General features: G+C 35.2%; 1 protein-coding gene across 3 annotated transcripts in view; it reads left to right on the top strand.

The window, feature by feature from the left end:
- Positions 1-21,965, top strand: part of MLLT10 (MLLT10 histone lysine methyltransferase DOT1L cofactor) — a 123,671-nt gene that overhangs the window by 29,951 nt on the left and 71,755 nt on the right. For 2 of the 3 annotated variants that reach the window (XM_053971178.1, XM_053971169.1), the window contains exons 5-8: positions 5,225-5,334; positions 11,468-11,571; positions 15,075-15,168; positions 17,110-17,205. In XM_053971178.1, the coding sequence (XP_053827153.1) occupies positions 5,225-5,334; positions 11,468-11,571; positions 15,075-15,168; positions 17,110-17,205 (404 nt within the window). The remainder of the gene's footprint in view (positions 1-5,224; positions 5,335-11,467; positions 11,572-15,074; positions 15,169-17,109; positions 17,206-21,965) is intronic. The other variant, XM_053971186.1, reaches the window with a different exon arrangement.

Below are 21,965 nucleotides of genomic sequence, written 5' to 3'. Positions count from 1 at the left end.
ATGTACATTAAAATTCTACCTACTAAGTATGTACTGCTAGGTTTGCACTGAGTTAAAAATGAGTAATGCACCAAAAATAAAAATTTCAGTAAAGATTGGTAACATTCGAATAGATTCTATGGTGGTAATTAAACATTTTGTGAACTAGAATGAAAAAAAAGTGGTAATACTCAATAGTGTGTCTTTCTAAGAGATAAAAAGTAAAAATTCATTTAAGTGAAATGCTGCAAGTCTCATATGGTGTATTTAAACTTTGAAGACTTTTCAGCATGAATTTCCAATTTTTGATATTGGAAAAAATTGATTTCATTATTGTTATCAAAGCAGATCTTGGAGTTGCTTTATGTGGTTTTTTGCATTGTTTGAAAGTTGATAGAATTTGTTTTCTAAGATCTTTGCAAAGGAAAATGTCTAAGTTATATTTGTGTGATGTTTTCTTAGAAAGCTAGATTTTTAAAAAGGTAAGCAGCATTTACCAAAGTTCCTGATCTTGAAATTGCAGTTGAAGTATTTTAAACTTTGTCTATCACCAATAAGTAAAAATTAAAAATTATATTTTACAATTTCTGGATGGAGACACTGGTTATTGTAGAATATTTGGTTTTTTGGAAGCAGAAGAGGCATTGAATCTGTCAGCCTGTCATAGCCTGAGGTGTTTTCTTCAGAAGTTTCAGAGAAAACAATTCTAGTAAGAGTGCACAGAAACAAGCAAACTTGATGGCTAATTTGAATCCTTATGATATGTTTCTTAGGCCTTCTAGTTTAAAAACAAGAAATTAAGTTCATTTTAAAATAAACAAGGCAAGCAATATAATCTGGTAAAAATGCTATTATTGAGAAGACACATACGTCAAAAGGCCACTGTCTTGAAGATTGAAAAATAAAAGAAATATTAAAAAATCTGTGTATAGGGGAAAATTTTAAGAACATTTTGCAAGCTGCCAGTATCTCTATTTGCAAGAACATCTGTCCTGCCGTATCTTCCAGTTAAAGTTGTCCTGAAAGTGAGATGAAAGCAAAAGTAAATTGGATATAACAGTGGGGAAAGTAAGAGTTTGTTAGCAATTACTGCAAGTTTCATAAGTAAAATTTAAAAGCAAATAATATATCTGTGGCCATTTGTCTGGGTTCAAACCATACACAACTAAAGTGAATGGAAGCTTATAATTGATTTAAAGAGTAAATTACATGGTTTATAGAGATGAGTTTAATGAACTTATTTGGAACAAAAGTGATCTCAAAAATTGCATGGGTTCCTGGCTAAATTTGGCTAAATCTGGCTAAAAACAGTTAAGAAAAAATAGGAATATCTTACTGTTATTTTTGTACAACGTTTCGGTGAAGAGGAGAGCTGATAAAATAATTTCAGTTGCAACAGAAATTGGGGAGAATGTTTTGAATATTTTTGAATGCGTAGAACAGTGCTGTTGGAGGTTTTTATTTTATAATCTAAAACATGGGTGTACAATGGTATTTTTCACACATAAACATTGGTAAAGCTTAAAAGTACTGGATTTAGTGAATTTTTATTCCTGGGTGAGAAGGAGGGAAAAGATGTATAGTTGCTAATGAAATTTTAATTGCCCTAGAATAATGTAGTAAGTGATTTTTAATGGGAAGTTTATAGTGCAAACTTTATGGCTTAGATGGAGTAAATGGAAAAATATGTATTTTAAGGTAGTTTTCAATACCACACATCCTTCCTTTTAAACACTTGCTTCTCAAACAGGCTTCTGTGTACAGTTTGGATGGGTATCTTTAGAATGTTTCATTATCCCTGCAACAAAGGAGGCAGTTACCATCCAGTAGGAAACAGCAGACAAAAGCATTCAACTTCGAATGTGGCAATAGGTCCTTTATTCTGCTGGCACTCTGAGCCCTGTGCTCACCCTGAGTAGTTGTCTGAAAGAGAAGGAAATGTCAGCAGTTTTTGCTCTGTGTTGTATAGTCAGGAACACTCTCAGTTGAACAAAACATAACAAGTAAAACTGTTCATAGGTTAGTAGTTTGTTCTCTCATCAGCAGAACCAAACACATCTATCCCACTTTGGCTATAGGTGTCCTTACTTCCATGCTTATGCTTTGTAGCAATAGTGACTAGCCTCTTGATGCCTAGGAAAATGATTCTTGTTTGCATTTTTTCTGTTTTCCTCCTACTGTCTGGTTCTTATATGGCAAAATGGAATCTTCTTGACCTCCCTTAACTATAAAAGTTTTGTGGAGGAGTCTACAGACCTTGAGTTCTCAGAAGGTGGAGATTGCACAGCAACTTTATAGACAACTGCTTCTTAACCACGTTTCTTAGGGAAAAGTGTCTTCCTTACTCTTCCTGAAGGGTACTGTCCTTGACACTTCCAAGTCAGCTGGGTGTTGCTCTCTGACAAGTCTGTATTTTTTCACCAGTTAAACTTTGGACAAAAGAATATTTAAGAACTTTTGTACAGGGTGTACACAAGTGGATGCTTGTGATGGAGTTAGGTTTCTTTTTTGGTGTAGGCATTTGAGACTGGTAACATAAGGGTGCTGCAACCACCCCTCTGGTTAAATTACTGTTGGACATTATTGTTATTTTATATTATTGTGATTTTCCAACAAGGCCAGATTATCTGACATCTGAAGGTGCCAGGTGGAAACCAGTGGAAAATGTCCTTTGTCCTCAATTCCATCAGCACTTACTAACCTATGTTCAAAAAGTGTTTTAGTGCTGTGGTGCTCTATTTGTTTCATTATATAGATCCTGGGTTTGGTCTCATGAAAGTTATAAGCCATTTACTGGCCACAGCTGTCTTGGATGTGTATGTCGTATTTGTAAATAGGAATATATTGTAGTGGTTTGTGGTTGCTTTTTTTTTTTTTTTTTTTTGGATAGTGGTGGAGCACTATTCAGTTAAAGTTACTCCTGAAACTGGTTCCTTATAGTAAAAATTTGTTACCTACCTAAATTTCAGTTCACTTAGTAAGTGATTTTTATTCCCCTAATGTCTCTGGTATATTTTGTATATTTACCTAATAATTTTCCATTATATGTAAGTGTAACTAGAGTACAGGCTTAATTGCATATGGGGTAAAAGCTTTTGCCATCTGATTATATGTAGCCAATTGAAGAAGGTTTATTTTTTTTCAAAATTTCAGTATCACTTTTTAATTGGTTTAATGGCTTTATTAGATAAATGGTGTTTCTATTTGAATTAGTTTTTTGAGAGAATATTTAAAGATAAATATTCACCATTAACACCATATTAACAATTATTTATCTTTAGTAAGATGATTCTGGCTTAAGGCAGTTTGCAATTCTTAGAAAAGCCGTTATAAACACTCTTTCCCTCAAGATATTTCAAGTAGACAAGTGAACAAAAAAGGTTGTGGTTTTTATAGTTTTTTTTTTTTTTCAGTCTGTCTGTTAATGATAATTTTAAAATGGTCTCTTGAAACAGGTTTTAAAAGCAGCTCAAGTCGGCAGTTTATACTTGTTTTTACCCTACACGTTTATTAGTCTCGTGCCTTTTCTGTACAGAATAATTCTAAAGACTGTGAATAAAATTACGGAGCAGCACAGATGCTGTATTTAGTTGTAGTTGAAATACTAAAAGGATATGTGTGGTGCTGACTGTAACTGTTGTGTGTGTATGCACTTCTTGTTTTTAATAGAAATTTAACTACCAATTTAGTAAATGGAGAGGGGAGACACCAGATCTGTTGGCAGAAACTGGAGAATATTTGTGCTTTAAGAAAAGTATCTGGAATTTCGTATGTGGTTTTTATTCTAAATACCATTCCAGAGTCTCAACAATACTGAGCAAGCACAGCTCATGCAAGCACAACTTTGTGTTTAGCTCAGTCTAAGAGTCAGAGTACAGTTCAGTGAAGAAATTAAGAACTTCTATATTCTGTAGAGTAGTTGAAAAGAGAAAACACAAGATGAAAGCTCAGAAAGGTCTGCAGTGAGACAGTATATGGTGGGGTTTTTGTTTAATTTTTTTTCCTGTTTTTTTGGGGGGTTTATTAGTATTCCTGTTGTTGTTTTTATTTTGATTATAGCATGCATTTGCACAATGATAATTTACTTTGCTTGCCTAATGTAATAATCTACTAGATTATTTCATTATGTAAGTCTGTCATTTTATGTCCTTAATGTTTACATACAAGTAAGCCTGGGTAGGAGGAAAGCAGAATTTTTTTTAAAGTACACTGAGGGTCTTCTGACGAGAGACTTCAGTTTTCCACTTGGGGAAGAACAGAATTTGCACCAAGTGGTTAGCTGCACCAAATTCACTTTTAGATGAGATGATAATAGTTTTAATAATTCTATTATTAATGTCAGTGTAGCAATATGTTGAATTAGCTATGTAGCAGCTTCTGCTAAATTTACAGTTATGGCATACGGTCCTTCACTGAAACAAACCACCACCTCTCAGGACCTCTGTGTTGGAAAAAGGCTTCCAATTCGTAGGTTTGTTTTTGACTTGGTGTCAGAACACTTGTGGTGTTTCCTCCACCTCCATCCAGCCAAATTCAGACAACTAAGAATGTTCTCTTTCTTAAAATGTTGTTGAAGCACAGTCTGGTAAGTAACTAACCATTTATTGATGATTCCAAGTTAATGAATTAGAATAGGACTGGGTATAGGTATTTGTATTCCTGTGAAAAAACGAGTTGGCCATAACTTTATAAATGGAAAAACAAAAGATTTCATAGAGGGGATGTGAGGGTGTGCATATGAGTTGCCCTTTCTTTCTACAGAAACAAACAGGAGTCTATTCAAATCAGAATTACATTTAAAAAAAAAAAATATACACAGAAGTCTTCTATGATGCTATGCTTGTAAGAATGCCAGTTTGGTCAGATGCTGCTTCCTTTTTGCAGGACTTGGAGTAGCTTTTATGTAATGACTGTATTAATCCAAGAAATTTTAAAAAATAGCAGTTTTTCTGTTTGCGTGTCACTGTTTGTATAAATCATTAGCATTTGAATGTTCTGGAGTGTTACTCATATAAATTATCTCTCACTACATTAAAAAATGTTTACTGATCATTTAAACTTTGGATAACAGAAATTAAATGTAAACGTGACTTAAGGGTAATTTATGTCCTTAATGTGCTAAACAGTTAAAATACTCTGTGGAAAAAAAAAGTGTTGTAAAAGGTTCTTTGTACTATAATTGTACTACATTGAAATGTCCTTGAAGCTTCTAGAAAACATTAAATACAATTATAACTTTTTGTAGGTTGGGCTCATGTGGTTTGTGCTCTGTACATTCCCGAGGTGCAGTTTGCAAATGTTTCTACAATGGAGCCTATCGTGTTGCAGTCTGTTCCTCATGATCGTTACAATAAGGTATAATTATATGTCTTTTTATATCTAATGTATTTATTTTAAAACTTCTGAGATATAATAATACAAAACTATACTTCTTAGAATGCACTTTATATAAAATTCCTAAATGTCTGCAGTAATACTGTAAGTTTTCTGCAATGTCTTTATGGTAAATTGAAGAATTAAGAAAGCTGTATTATTGAAGAATTAAGCTGTAGGGTTATCTGCTATATCTTATTAGTCTTTTACAGATTAGGGGCTGTTTTGTTAATTAAAAATACTGTGCTCTTTGAGTAACAGTTTATTTTGAAAGGAATCTGAAATATTTTCCATAGGTTAAAATACTATTGCAGCTTAAATGAGATATTATTAATTACTACAACGTCCTACTGTTTTAAGTGTTGCTATTAACATAAATGTGTTTATAAACATTTTTTTTAGGACAGAAAGGTATGTTACTATATTAAGGCAAATGCTTGCCTTTGTAAACAACATTCACTTTAGTGGCATTATTTGCTTATAGGAGAACTGCTCCTAAATAATAGTCAGTGAGATAGAATTTTTTATAAAGTGTGGTGAGACTTCAAATAAAAAAAGCCCAAAAAGGCAGAGCAATAAACCAGTAGGTTATTAGTGTTCTTTATTGTTAGTTACATTTTTCTTATTTAACTTCTGTTACTTTCTCCTCACTTAACTACATTGGTCTTTTTATGTTCCCTTCTGCAGATGCAAACAGTCTGAATTTCTGATTAGTTGTGTTACGTATTTTTCTTGTGTTGTTCTTTTAACTTCTAGTTTGGTTTTTTTTTTTTTTAATCTTTATTTTAAACTTTATTTTATGGTAGTTTGTGGACACTGGATTAAAGTAGGAATAAACTGTGTTATAAAACAGAGAAAGAAGAAAAAGGCATACATCTCCTCTTGTGTTCTTCCTACAGGGAGACCAGTCCCTGTTCATATTGCCTCTGTGACTTCCCGCACCCCCCACATCCCCTTTCCAAGTTTCCATCTTTGATTTATGGGCTGCCCCTCCATTTTTCTAGCCTTTTTCCTTTTTTCTTTCTTTGGTCTTTTCTGTTTCACTTTCTCCAGTTGCTGTCAATACATTTTGTCCATCTTATTTACCAGTATAGCTGAAAAACCAGGAATCAAAGTCTAGGTTTTTCTCAAGCTTTCTCATTACTACCTGAGCTTCTTTATTGGCATCTCCCTATTTACTTCCTTCTACATTGGCAAGAACATGCAACAGTGAGATTCAGTACACAGCTGATTAAACGTTTCTGCTTGGACACAAAACAGTAAAAATTTGCTATAACAGATTAGTTTATTTAATCTCTCTCCTCAACTCTGAGGAAACAGAAAATCTCTTTTCTTTTTCCTTGAGTAGTAGTCAGTCATATTTTTTTTTCTTAAATTGGTAGTGGTTCTCCCTTAATGTCCTTCAAAAATTTCATGGAACACTTCAGATTTTGTTTTATCTTGCACCATTTCCATTGATGGTAATTGGATATTGGATTAATAAATCCCTGTAACTTCAGAAAATGTGCTCTGTTTCTTTTATAATTACTTGTTGACAAAATCCATTGTTTGTCTCTGTCTTTAGTCTTTAAGTCCTTTTCATCATAATTAAAATTTCTTTTCTCAAACAGTTTTTGTTCTAAATATATGACAATACAGTTGTGTTTGCTACTAAAATTCTAGTTTCTATTTTTGTTGGTCTGTACTTACTGTGGGTTTTTTTCTCACTAGCACCATACACTTAATGTAGAGAGAGCTTCTGGTGTTCTCCAGCTCTTAGCTCTCTGTGCTCTGGGCAGGTGTTCTGTTTGAGGTCTATTTTCCATGTTAGCAGTCAGCCTAAAACTACTTTCACTAGTTTATTGTGAAGTACAATGAGATCGGTGTCAGAAATGCCAAAGTTTGGAGTCACACCCCTAGCCTGCAAATTATTATTTTTGTTCTCTCTTTTTACAGAACTCACATTTCGCTATCATTATTTGGTCTTCTTGGGTCAGAGAGACAGCAGCTGTGGATTTCAGGGGAATCCAAGAAATGGCTATACTGCAGTTGCTGCAGCAAACCTGAAACCAATCCAACTGCACTGCTAGCAGCAGTCTAGTTGTAACAGTACTGAATTTAAAGAAGTATTGGCTGACAGGGAGCTCTCAACTCTTGCTAAGCCTGTAGCTGGTGCTGAGTTTAGAACTGCTGTGGTTAAACTGCCATAGGTTCCCAAGTAGGCTATTCTTGAGCCATTCCCCCAAACCCAATAAAACTATTAGCTCCCTTTACATGCAGCCTGCAATTATTTCACCTTCTACTCCTATTGCTATTCAAGATAAATTATGTTTATTTACATGATAATTTTTTTAGATCAGAAATTTTGTAAAGCATTTCACTCTGACTTTTTTTAATTTGTGTAAAAGTGGAAAGAAAAGCTGTTTTTTTGAGAAATAGGTATGACAAACAGTTCTTGAAACATTTGTTGCACATTGAGAGCAAATGTAAACATGTAATTAGGAAAAATTACTGGGGCTGATTCTTTTTTTTAGAGAGGCTTAGTGATAATTTCATTCTGTTTGTCAGCTCAGGTTGAAATAGGAGATTTTAAATAAGATATTATTTCCTGTGAAGTTCTAAATAATTCTCTGGGCATGGCTGGATACATATAGAACACTAGCATATGGAATTGGGGGAAAATAGAGGCCAAAGAAAATTATCATAGGGAGAAATTATACTGTAGTCTTTGAAGGAAATATTTTTAAAGTTCTGCCAGGACATAGTACTTAATTTAATGGTTGGGGTTTTTCTCCATGCACTTGTTTCTTAACTAATCACTGCAAAATATGCAGTATTACCTAGTACAATAATCTTAAATGCAGGAAGAAAAAGAAATGCTGTAGATACCAAAGCATGGGGTTTGTCAGTATAGAGATATTTGGCTGCTATTTCCCTGAAGTTTGCCTGCTTCATGGATAAAAACCATCACATTACAGAATGAATCCACTGAATGATTTGATTAATGAGTTAGCTATCAGGAAAGCTCTTCTTACACAGTTGCTTCCAAAAATGAAATGGACTATTCGTTGCTCTTCTTTTCAGAAGTAGGTGTTTCTTATTCCTTGGATGGTTATGCATGGATAATATATATTTATTTTATGTCAGCTTTTTTTGTCACTTTCAGGTTCATTTGAAACTAAGTGATAATTTTATATAATTACTGCTTTTAGGAATGTCTTTTAAGAACTGTTTAAAAGATAAGTGCATTTGGAGTTTCTTGATTTGCCTCGTAGTGAATGCAGCTGGCAAACTCTTTCAGTTCTTGATGCAGCAATGAGAAATTTCTGTACAATTCTTAGGTTTGTGATCAGAGAATGCCATTGGGTAGCTTGAGTAAAGCTATTGAGTAAACTATTTCTGAAATTGCTTTTTGCCTTACAATTTTTTTTTTGGTCTCAACTTCCCTTCTGTCTTTACTTTTGCAAAGAAGGTTTACACTTTGAAGGAAAAATACTGACAGTAACATAAAGACAGCAGTGCAAAATACATATTTTGCCTTTAAAGAAAGTAAGACATTTGTTATGTTTTTGAGTAAAATTTCCTTGCTGAATCAAAAGCTTTTGCTTCTTTTCCAGTGAATTTGGGAGAGTACTCTCTTCCCTTAAGAGCTTTGAAGAAGAGCACAGCTGTAGGTGGTAGGACACAGTTTTAAACTTCCACATTTCAGAGGTTTCAGAGGTGTAGCATTTGTATGGATTTGCAAATACATGCAAGTCTTCCTTTGTGAAAGAAAGACAAAGGTTTTCAGGCTTCTGGAATTGTTTGTGTGTCTAAGAGAAGGTACAAATATGAGAAGCTCACCTGTAGAGAACTTAACTGTCTATTGGAACTTTCTTTGTCCCTGTTTCATATGGAATACTAGGAAATAGGTTTAATGCTTCTCATGACTATTGTAGGAAAGTTCTTTGAGGTTCTTAAAGTGAGTAGTCAGTCCACCACGTTGCATTTAAACTTGTTAATAGTGTAGCTTGTAGTCATTTTTCAGTCATTTTACTGTAAATTGCTCTAAGAAGTCCCAAAACAGAGACCCTACATGTAGGGTAAATGCTGAAAAATTGAGTCTACATTTCTACTAAGTGGAATGCTTGTATTGCTTTTCTTTCTGAGCTTCAGTGAGGAAAAAACTTCGAGAACTTGAAACAAAACTCTGAAAAAAACAGAAAGTAACTGGAGATTGAGTTTTATGGGGTTTATTGAACTCTTTTTATAGAGGTGTCTTACTTTGAAGTTACTTACACTTAATATAGTGACTCAGATGAGGTTGATGGATCATGACCTTGTTCATTCCTAAAATCTAAATGTGTCAGGTCATGGTATGGAAAAGTAAAAAGCAGCCAGTCTCAGACCCTGTCAAACAACTGAATTATCAGTGTTCACCACCTTGATGTACAAAAGAAGCAAGGCAAAGAATTAAGTAGGATTATCCCCTTTCTGATCTTTTAAATACTAGATTATAGGGTATGATTTTAGGATATATTAGCTTTTTAAAGTGGTATGGAAACTGTACAAGAATAACTCTCCTACCTTCAAGTCTTGCATATTAACAAAAATGCTTTAGTTAGCTGACACCTCCTGTTAAATGTTGTTCTAAAAACCTCTGTAACAGGCTATTCTGGTCTCAGAATTTCACTCATTTTTCTGTCTAAGACTGGTTTTGCATTATATAATTTTCCTTAAAATTTCAGTGGTCTCCTGGTCCGTTCCCTGCCCCCTCCCCCCATGTTTTCTGCTACCTATGGTTGATGTTATTTGTATTTATTATTCTACTGAAAGGAGGTTGTGATAAAATTGTTAGTCAGTCAAAATAGAGACAATTTTACTTTTTGGCATAAAGAAGTTGCTCTTTTCTCATTAAGGATCTTATAGTGGGGTTTCTATAAAGGTAGGAGTGAAGTAATAATACTCAGTGAAGTTCTCTCATATAAAAACAAACACTTAATCCACTTCAGTGCTGGACGATACTTTCATTAAGAATCTCTTCTTAAATTGTTAAATTTTACACATGAATGTGATATGATATAAAATCTCTCTAAATGCTCTTTCAGTAATTAGGACAGGAAAAAGTGAAAAGAGAATTAGTTTTGCCTGATGTTTCTCCCTGGAATGCTGGTGAGAGATTGTAGTGACGCCTAGTATTGCAGTGAGCTTCCATAGAGTATGGGTCCATATCTATCGGCCACTTGTTAAAAAAAAGAAAAAGTATTGAATAGTGAGGAAGAATTTGGATTTTTTGGCTTAATTTCTTTCTTCTGTTTTACTAAGAATGTTTTTGAAAAGATTAAAAATTGCCATGGCATTCCAGTAAAAGAAATAAATTGACAGAAATGGTATGAAACGATTTCCAGGTACTAAATAGGTTATTTTCATTTTAGCTTGTTTTGGAGGTTGAAATGTGTTTGGCATACTCATTCAGGCTTTTTTACAGGAGGTTCTTGATTGATTAATTTACAAGATGTTTATGGGGCTGTCCAATTCCTACTGAAATAGTCATCCAGAGTTCTGTTAAACACCAATTTAATTAGAAGTAGCTGACCATCATATGAATATTGAAACATGCTATGACACTTTGAAAATTCTTTGCACCAAATGTACAAATAAAATTCTAAGTTTGCACGTTTTTTGTATGTAATTGTGTAGATATATATATGTATACCATATGGCATATTGTACTATTAAGCACTCAGTCTGATGTTTCTGAATTCCACAAATACAGGTTATGTTAAATAAATATGAAAATGATTGAGACTTAAAAGGACATAAAGGCAAATTTGAAAGCAAGGGCAGTTGGGAAATTAGTGCTATTAACCCTTGGCAGTTTAACCCTTTTGGCTGTCAACCAACCTTTGGCTGGTTGACAGTGGTATGAAATGTAAGCAAATTAGTGTTTGTACTGCCTTAACATTGGTGAAGTGTTACACAAACCCCAAGAGTCTACCAGGTGATCTCCTTTTGCTAACAAGCATGATTAGACATTCATAAAGAAGTTCTTACACCAGCTTAGCTGCAAAATCCAGTAGTTCTCAGCCTAGGGTCTCCTGTAGCACAGAATTTATTTGTATACTTCTTATCAAATTAAGTATTTTCTCTTTGATAGACGTGCTATATTTGTGATGAACAAGGCAGAGAAAGTAAAGCAGCCACTGGTGCTTGTATGACATGTAATAAACATGGATGTCGACAAGCTTTTCACGTAACATGGTAAGTATATTTTATTATTTAATATCTCTGATGTTCCAGAAAGAACCAATACACACAGTTTAATGAATAAGCTCCTTATTTAGTACATCTTTTGAGTAAAGAAATACTGTAAAGTGATTTGTTTTACTAACAATATGGCAGTGGCAGCATAGATTTTGCTGTGAGGTGCAAAAACTGTCTGATAATACTCCCTTGGGTGGTAGTAAATGGTGTGTGCTCCTGTGAATAAGTATAGGGTAGTTTGGGTTTTTTTCTTGGTCTTAGGTTATTTTTCTTAGAGGATGTTTAATAGGATATGGGAGTATGAAGACATCGTTTGTTAGCATTGCCTGCTAACTGATTTTGATGTTTACTTTTGGTAAATCAGTGGGAAAATTACTGACCTGTATGTAAAAATGTCTTAGAGTCAGCCTTTCCAGTATGGATTTCCAAACATTTCGGAGTAGCTCACTTCAGTGGTTTTATCTAAATGGTAGAGATCATCCTGAACTATTCAGATTTCACGTGTTACTGCTGGAGAAAAAAAAGCTGTGTCCTCCACCATCTGATTCATTCCACTTTAAGATATTTAGTTTTCCTTGCATTCGGGAGATGCTTGTTTCACTTCATGGACTTCTAAAAGAGGCTGGATAATTAGATTAAACCACATGTCAACAGGTAAAAGGAAGCAAAAAGAGTTCCACTCCAAAATTTGCAGGCATTGCTAGTTTTTTCAATTTCAGCTGGAGTTATTTTACAGTAGCGGGCAGATTTATATAGGCTGTCTAGCTGCATAATCTGTGGATTTACCAGTCTGTTTTATGACTGCCCCAATATGCTGCTTCATGACCAGTTTAGTCAGGGAAATGCTATTTGCACATCAGCTTAAATCACTGAGATGTATTTTCTTCAGTATACCCAAGTGATAATTTGTATGTCTTGTTGAGATCTTGAAGGGTTTAATTCTATTGTTTTGGTGCCGATAATCTTGGCAACTCTTATTTTTTTTAATTGCTTGACTTTGCAGGTTTTATTCTTTCATGAGCATCTAATTTTTCATTGGATGTGAAATGTCAACTTTCTTTTTATGGTGAAAATGGATTGTGTTCTTCAAAGCATGCATACCATGTAAAGGCTGTATAGCTACATATTACTTACAGATGTGAAAAAATGTGTACATCCAAGCACTTGTATGAAAAGGTCTCTTTCCTTTCAAACACTTGGGTACATATAAGAGTCCTTTTCATCTTTTTACTTTATTCCAAAACCCTGTTTTCAGTGAATACTGTGAAGAGCATGAGACTTTAAGTAGAAAATTGAAACAGCTATCTTGCCACTTTTTAGAATCTTCTGGTTCAAAAACATGGTCTATACTAACAAATGATATCTAGCTAGAGAGTAGTATGGCTGGAGATATGTAGAGGCTTCTGTAATATTTTAAAAAATTGAAGAAAAGTCTGAAGACCAGCAGAAATCCGGGTCAAAGTGTATCAAATTGGGATTTTCAGAATGATTGTCTGATGAAAAATGAGCTTGAGTGCATGTTTTTTGTAAGAGAAGCTTAGAAACAATTAGTCTTTGCTTAAAGACATCCTCTTAATTTTTTTTCTTAGTTGATACCAGCTGTAGATGTGCATGTATTTAGTATTTCTGGGTTTTCCAATAACATATTTTTAAAAATCTGTGAAATGAACAACATTATATAGTCTTCTTTCGTTTAAATACTCCCGTGTATCATTTTGACTGTAACATTGCATTATTAGGGTGTCTGCCGAGGAAGGCAGGAGCCTCCCTTAGAGTGGAGAGTATGACCCCCTCCCTCCGAATTATTGTAACTTTGGAATTAAGGGTCTTTCAGGCAAAGATATGTGAAAAGGAATAACAGTTCTTTATTAGTATGTATGTGTATAACAAACAAACAAAAACAATGGCAGCAACAACAAACATAAAGGAAAGACCAACCGGACACCCCAAGGAGCAGCCGCTTCTCGCTCTTTCGACCATTTCCCCTTAGATGCAGTTCTGGTCGCGGCCGACAGGGGCGCTGCTGGCTCCTGGCTGGGGGGCGCTGTGGCGTGAGCTCGGGGAGCACGTGGTAATGGCGGCTCGGCCGAGACGGGAAGCGATGGAAGAGAGGCTTTGCTTTACAGACCCCTGGGGGCAGTCGATCCTGGTGCCCAGCGGGACCTCGGGAGCGGCTGGCTGGAACGGCAGGGACGAGCACAACCCCGGAGTGGTACATGAGATGTATCAGAAACTCCGCCGCTGGAACCGCAGGGATGTCTGGGCAGGCAGGGGCTCTGGGGTTACAGTGTAGCAAAAAACGAGGAGTAGTGGCAGGGAAGAAGGCAGGACAGTGGCAGCCGGCCTCCCGAACTGGGCAGCGAGCGACTGCCCTGGGGGAGGGATGGGGCACGAGAGTCCCGGGGTTTCCCCTGAAGCAGCTGTGAAGGGTCCCCTGTTTGGTGAGGTGGGATGCCAATAAGGGCCCGGTGAGCAGTAGAAGAAAGGTAGCGGGAGACTGAATCCCGCAATGGTGACAAATTCTCGCCACAGCGACTGCAGCCTCTGTCCCATCCCAGTGCCGAGAGCTCAAGAGAGCTAGCAGCTGCCCCAGCCACCCTTTTCCCAGCCCCATTCTCTGGTATCTCTGCCCGTCCGAGAGAAGCCCGCAGATAAGACAAGTGCAGCCAGGTGCCCTCCTCCCCTGAGTTTGGCAACTATTTTTTTCTCTCTTAAGTACCCAGTCGTTGTTGTCTCCTAGCAACATACCGGAGAAGATTCCCTAAGAGAAAGAAACAAAAGGAAAAATCCTAAACCCTGACATTTGGGAATGAAAATTATATGGAAAAAATGTAGCAATATTTGGTTTGTCAATATCTAAGTTGGTTTTGATAAAGAGAACATATCAGCATTACAAATGGTGAAGAACCGAATTGTTTTGAAAAAAATTCTAGTAGAATAAGGTAATAATTAGTCCAGTCAATGCAACTTGTGTTGATCTTTTTAAAAGAGCCTGCCACAGTATTTTAAAATAGTAAATACAGTTTGGTTTACTATGTGATTCAGGTTAGATTAAAAAAACCCAGTAATTTTCATGGCAAATCAGAGAAGCATATATGCAAGTTCTGAAAAAACTCGTCTTTGGAACTACAGTATGATTTTGTTAAAAGCTGTTCTTTCCTTAGATAATTTTTTGCTTGAATTTGAGCTAAGAGTCATTGTAGATTGCTTTATTTATTTATTTGTGCAAGTAGCTGCATAGTAAATGTATATTTGCTAGTTGTAAGCTTGTGTGAGTGGCTTAAAGATTCTGAAAAAAGGCAACAAGCCAAAACATGAATTATACATGTTTTTCCCTGGGCTACAAAAGTTCATTATGTGTTCACATGCCACTGAAAGTTATTTGTGTGGAAATCTCTTACTAATTGCAGATATTAGCATCCATATGTTATCAGCTGTGATATTGTGGTACAAACTGGTATAAAATGGCTTTCCTTGAATGTTGTTTGGTTTATTTTTAGTGCACAGTTTGCAGGACTTCTTTGTGAAGAGGAAGGCAATGGTGCAGATAACGTCCAATACTGCGGCTACTGTAAATACCATTTTAATAAACTGGTATGTATTTATTAAATTCTATAAATAAATGTTACTGACTTACTTTTTATTCTGAGTTGCCATTAGCACTAGAAATAATATTTTCATGTAGTTCAAAAAGTAGATTGTATTTCATTAAAACAATGTTTTAATCACAGTTACAGAAGTACTAGCTGGAAATGTTTTTATAAGTGGTTACTTTATAGATGTGTGGGTTTCCCCCCTCTGCTAGAAATAGCATGCACATTTAGTGCTTTTTTCCCATTGAGTTCCTGGAATGTTTTATTTTGCTATTTGTTTAGATGCCTTCTAGGAATTCAGTCAATTTTAGAATAAACTAGAAAATACTACTTCTAGAGAAAAAAGAAGCACTTCATATCTTTCTGCTTCTGTTACTCTTCTGCCCAACCTCTTTTGTTCTATCTCTCACTGTGTAGCCAGTGAATATTCCTTCCTTGTAAGTTCTCTGAAACACAACCTTAAGGAATGACTTGAGGTTTGATTTTTAAAAAACAAACAAGAAAAGAAAAAAAATGGAAATTTCTCAGTTAATGCAGTAGGTTTTGGATCAGACCTCTGGAGTCTTTCCTTTCACTTCTTAACAGTTCGGCAGTTCCAGATATCTGTTTCTATGTACATGTGCGAGTGTGTGGACTTGAGGGGCTTACTGATGTTTAAAAAATGCTATTTATTAATACTAAAATATGCAGATTTATGTTCAAATACTGTTGTAAGTATAGTTTAACTTGCAGATTACTTTTCACTGCTAAAAAAGTTGAATACTTGGTGTAACGTTTAGGTTGCAGTGGGGTAAAAACACAGGACCAGTCAACAGTTTAGTTTCTAGAAGATAAGCTCGGCGAAGTTAGTTTTGTGCTTTTGTGAATACTGCTGAATTTGCTTCATAATGAAGATAAGTCAGGGTTTTCTAGGCCCTTACTAAGCTAAGATTATTTTTTTTTTTACTATCTTGAGCTAACTATTTACAAAAAGAGTGAAAATGGTCTCTAGTGGTGAAGGCAAACCCTTACATTGTTATGCCTTTGATTTGAATGTAGCAGTGCTGCTATGATTGAGAACAGGTATGTTTATTTAAAACCCAAGTTTAATGATAAAGACCTAACTCTATATTTGACATACAGTTAGTTAGCTTTCCATTACAAAGCTGTAGTGGTAAGAACAGTAAAGACTGGCAAGATTAAGTGTTTCAGTTTTTCTTTAGGATTGTTGTGACTGTTAATGCCTGGTAGATACAGGTGCTTAATATTTACTGCTGAAGATGGTGGGTGTTCTGCATTTACTATTCCACTGAAAACTGGTTGACAAAAGAGTAGCCTGAAATGTCTTTAAATGCTTCCTCAGTTATGAGAAAACCAACATTTAGAACACTGGCCCAGCATAAAGTATTTGCAGTCCTGAAGTAGGTTCTCAGACATTACAGCAATACAAGCAATTACATCTGCCACTTACAATCACAGACATGACTGTAGCATTCTTTATCCTAGTGTTTAATCCATTTTGATGAAAATATACCCGACAGATCGCTTGAATAATAAATAAGTAATGAAGTCACCTTACAATGCATTTCAAGCATGTGTCAGGGCATCACTGTAGTTTCATGTGATACTCATTTGAGCAGCATCTTTTCTGTTTTATGTTATGAAAACTTGAAAATGTGTCTAGCATCTTTTAACCTTTAAAAAGTGGCATATTTCATTTCTCTGTGGAAAGCATATCTTGCAAATTTGTGGGAGGTGTAAAAGTTGATACAGGGACAGGCTTTTTTCCTGATATATATTCAGTAGTCTTGTGAATTTTAGTGTCAGTCAGCTTTGCAGTAACTGAAGCACTGAAGTTTTTTTCCTCAAGCAGTAAGGCATCTTGTCAGTAGAAGTGCTTTATACTTTTTATTTATTCAAATGGTTCCTTTTCTCTGTCCATAAATATATTTTCTCTTTTTAGAAAAAGAGCAAACGGGGATCTAATAGGTCATATGATCAAAGTTTAAGTGATTCTTCCTCTCACTCTCAGGATAAACATCATGAGAAGGAGAAAAAAGTAAGTGGATTTGTCGTTGCTAATTATGTGGCACATCTGCTTAAAAGTAACCCTTTCTGATAAATTTAATTTTGGCTGAAAAGCGTGAAGAAAATCTTGTTCTGAAGCACTGAATAATAAATAACACGTGATAAACCATAGGTACTGGCATCCAATGAGGAAATCTCTTCAGGTGCATTTGTATATGCACTTCTCTATTTCTGTTTGTATTCAGTTTTGTGATACTGAAACATATCCATTGGGAAGGCTGTTCCATGCAACTTCTTTTACTTTAATTTTCTGTTAGAGCTTTTCTTGTATACTTATCCTTTGTATACTACATGGGGAGGAAAACCACCAGTAGACATTTTAACAACTGTGTGGCTAAACATGTGCATCTAATTCCTTATGTTTCAACCTGTTATATCTTCCTCTCATCAAGTGTCTCTTGACACATTTTACTGGTACCAGTGGTCAAGCCCACTGTGCTGGCAAAATGCCTTGTTACTCACCTGGGAAATCTTGCTGTGAAGATAGAAAGAACATAACTGCTGATTTCTAATGTTGCCATATTCTTTTAATGATCTGACTTTGCATATTATTAAAAAATAATTTCAAATCTATGATTGCTATTTTTAGGTTTTTATTACTACAACATTAACAGTAGTCTGTAGGAAATTTGTAATCTAAATTCAACAGAGGGTGATAACAGACATAATAATGCAAATATGCTTTGGCATTTTTTTAGGCCTCTAAGAATATATACAAAACTGCTCACTAGCACACATCCTGTACAAATAGCTTAATAGGATTTTGTGTGGATGTGGGTAAACTTAGTTTTACATTATTAAAAATCATTACATAAAAATTGGAATTGAATCTTTTGACCATATGTGTATTATACAAAGGAGCTATATTTATAGAAACAGGAAATTGAATAGTGAATGTCAGTCTTTAGACTCTTAGTCTCCTTAATATTTGATTTGGATTTTAAGATCCCTTCCATTTTGGATGGATATTGATTGCCAGTTGTTCTTGGATAATCTTCTAAAAAGTCTAATCTTTAGACTTGTTTAATGGTGTAGGTGAATCATGCCATCTTTATCTGGTAATGCAGAAAAGAGTGTGCACTGTGACGCTGTTGTACCTCTAAATCTAAATTTAGGGCTAAAATAATAAAACTGGGGGGTTTTGGCAGACTTTTTTTTCTTAGCAACACGTTGGTAGCAAAAACAATTTTGAATTTCAGACTACAGAATTAGCTGCACGGTAAACCCTTACTAATATTTGCCATATTTTTTTTTCTTAGTTTTTCACTACTATAATATTTTAGGTCATGTTTTATCAAAGTACATGCATGGATTTTTACTCACATTGACAAAACTTGTAAGCTGGTGGGTTTGTGGTTTTTTTTGTTTTATTTTGGGTTTTACTTTTTGTTTTTCTTAAATTAATTTTACTGAAGATACTACGCTTCCTAGGACATACCTGAGAAATCTACCATGTACATTTGGAGGGACTTTCAAACTGAGTGTGTTCAGTCAATGGTGTCAGCTATTTTTTCAGCTTATGCTGTGTATTTGATATACTGTATTAAATACCTTGGAGAGGAGTAGGGCAGTTTTTAGGGTGACTTTCCTTATTTCCTCTTTTGTAAATCACGTGAGAATCTAGATTTTTTCATATTATAGTAAATATTTATATCTTTCTTCATAGATACAGTAGTGTTTGTGTGTGTGTGGCACCCACATCCCCCTCAAGACCACTGTAGTTTCTGCAGTATCTTTCATCTTCATTCTTTGGAAATTCGGATAATCTGGTGTGTAGGCATCATTAAAGCTTTCTGTTTTGCCAGGCAGTAGCTGTATGAGTTGTGGTTTGGAACTACTTTTCTTGCTAAGACCTCAAAAGCTATCCATTTGTGCATGTGAAATATTACACTGCAGTAAGAAGTGGTTGGTCTGAAAATGGTAATATAGGCAACTGTCATTTTTACAAACAGGCTCAGCTGAAAGCCCATGTTTCCCTTCTATAGTATGCATTTAGTCTCTTCTGGGCACACTGCCAACAAAATTGTTAACTAATATGTAAGGGTATAATAATAAAAAAAACCCTGAACAATTCTAACCAAACCTTAGGTATGATTTAATTTTCATGATGATGTTGATGCTACAGAATAAATAGCTTCATTATATTCTGATTACTACTGCCTAAGCATTGTTAGTTTCTGTGGCAGAGATGCTATTTAGAAATGATTTAGTGATGAGGCTGTGTCCCTTATAAAGAGGATTGGTAGTATGTCACTTGACATTCCATTATAATATCCCTTTCCTTCAGGGCCCAGGTACTTATTCAGGCTTTCTTGGGAAAACTTAGGCCACCGTGAGGCTGTGGAAGAATGCCTTTCTTTAATGTTAGTGGCAGTCCTATATTTGGAAGGTCTAAAGAAGGAACTAAACATATCTGGAATTGACCTTTGTATAATAAAAGTCTTTTTTTGCCGCTAACATGAAAATTAGGCAACGTTACTCACTTTATATGTTTGTGACTTCTGAAAAATGTGAATATATTATGTAGTAAGTAACTACTGTATAGCAGCTGAATTACACAGGTGACTTTTCTACTAGAAGTGCTTTGGTCTGAGCTGAGCAGGAAGGGAGAATTTAGAACTGTGCTGCAGTGGCTCATATAATGTCAATTGAACAAAAATGGGCTTGTGACTGAAGACGTCTAAGAAGTGATTGAAGAGGCAAAAAAGTATAAAATAGTGACAAAGGGCCTCTTGTCACTATCACAGAAGTTGGAGAGCATCAGAGGAGAATCTAAAATGCAGGAGCCAGGGTAAGTGTCCTAAACACTGAGCTACTATTGCATTGTGGGCATCTTTTTGCTGCTTGTCTTGTTCTTAAAGAAACATTACAGCTTTTCTGATTCTGTGGGTAGAAACTTGAACACCTAAGAACAGGTTGTGGCAGTACATCACACTCTCCCTGCTTTCTGCTGTAGCTGGGAATTTGGTTGTTACGCCCATGGGAAGGGAAGATTTAAAGCATGTCTCTGCATTGAGAGTTTTCATAGGCTGTGTGTTTGTTTGGAACTGTGTTTGGAACTGCCCAGACATCGCCAATATGTTGTGCAGGAGCCTGTGCTCATGGGTCAGGACAATGAATTTCATTTGGGAGAAAGGTGTTTGATGCTTTTTAATGAGTTTAATGCGCTGTGTAAGCTTTTACAAGGTGCATTGTAAGCACTCAGATGAAGTGTTCCCGGGGTATTTCCTCACTGTCTGAACAACTGACTGGGAAAAGGTAAAATGGACCTGCTATGCATCACAGAAGATTCTTTGGTAAAAATAGGATCAGATTGCAGGGTTTCGGGTTATCATTCAGTGCATAAGCAGTAGTTTCTTTTTTCTCTTGAAAAACAACAAAAAAATCTGTTTTAGTCCCAAGGAGTCACTTTATAGTGCTGTATAGAGTGTTTTAAAGATGATTCTAATTGTGTCATTCCTCTATGAATTGCCTCATTTAATAAACTAAGTGATGCTACTTGAACACTGGGGATTTTACGTAACTTTTTAGGGAAAAAAGCTCCAAACTCATCTCAGTAATGCAGTACCCATTGCATTTTTATTAAATTTGTCAGTTCTGTTAATCAGTTTAATATATTTGACCGTTTGATCCTTTCAGCTGCTTTTGATGTCTGAAGCAAAATTGTAAGAATGCTAAAGATAACTAGAAGAAAAGTGGTTTGCAACCACTTTGAAATTATTTCAATTTTAGTAATTGAAGTAATACTAGATAAATACTATTTGAATAAGAACTGTGTGGTATAGATGCTAATGGTGATGCTTATCTGTCTTAACTTACTCCAAATTCTATTCAGTCTGAGAGAAAGAATCATGCTACTGAAACACCTCTAAAAGCTGGTCAGTAAATATAAACCACGTATATTTCAGTATATAGATACACAAATATCTATCTAAGATGCAGAACCCAGTTCCTGTTTCCTAAAACTCAATTTCTGTGTGGGTTCCATTGGTTCAAAAAGAGGGATGTCTTTCTCCTTCAGTCTTTACTGTTGTTGCCAATGAATAGCGTTTCTTTCTGGACCTGTTCTGCACTGACTTGTAGGAGTGTAGATTTTTCTTTTCTAATTCATCTCTTCATGTCAAATTCTGTTGAAAGTCTTCCTATGTGGGAGTACTGACAGCATGTGGCTGTGTAAACAAAATTTTCTTAGAAAGCTACTTTATCTGAGTATATTTAGTAATAGATACTTTTATCTGCAGGATTAAGAGGTAAGGTGACAATCTGGTTTGACTTGTTGCTCACTACAATTCTCTGTTAACTTATGCTGTTTTCTGTGGATAAATTGTCATCCTGATAATCAACTGCATGACGTTTACTGGAGCTGGCACCAGCACAGTGATCTCTTGTGGAGGTCAAGAAAAAATACATCAGAATATAAGCTCATTTTAATTTGTATTTTCTTTTATTTTAGTAAGAGAAAAAGTAGGAACTTCGTGTCTCAAATATCAAGATTATCATGGAATTACTGATTTGACGACCTTATATTTTTTTAACCTTACAGTAACACATTATATATATTACTGGAGAAAGAGTAATGCTTTCAGTGTACATTCGCACAGCAAACACCTCAGTAGTACTAAGCTTGTCAGCTGGAATTAGTTAATTATTATAAAATCAAAATTACTAACATACCACCTCAGTTATACTTAAAAACTACTCTGCAAGATGTAGAATTCTGTAAGGCTGCAA

This window comes from Vidua macroura, chromosome 1 (assembly GCF_024509145.1).
Source record: "Vidua macroura isolate BioBank_ID:100142 chromosome 1, ASM2450914v1, whole genome shotgun sequence".
Taxonomy (NCBI): domain Eukaryota; kingdom Metazoa; phylum Chordata; class Aves; order Passeriformes; family Viduidae; genus Vidua; species Vidua macroura.
Note: the sequence above shows the minus strand (reverse complement) of the source record. Positions and strands in the feature narration are given on the sequence as shown.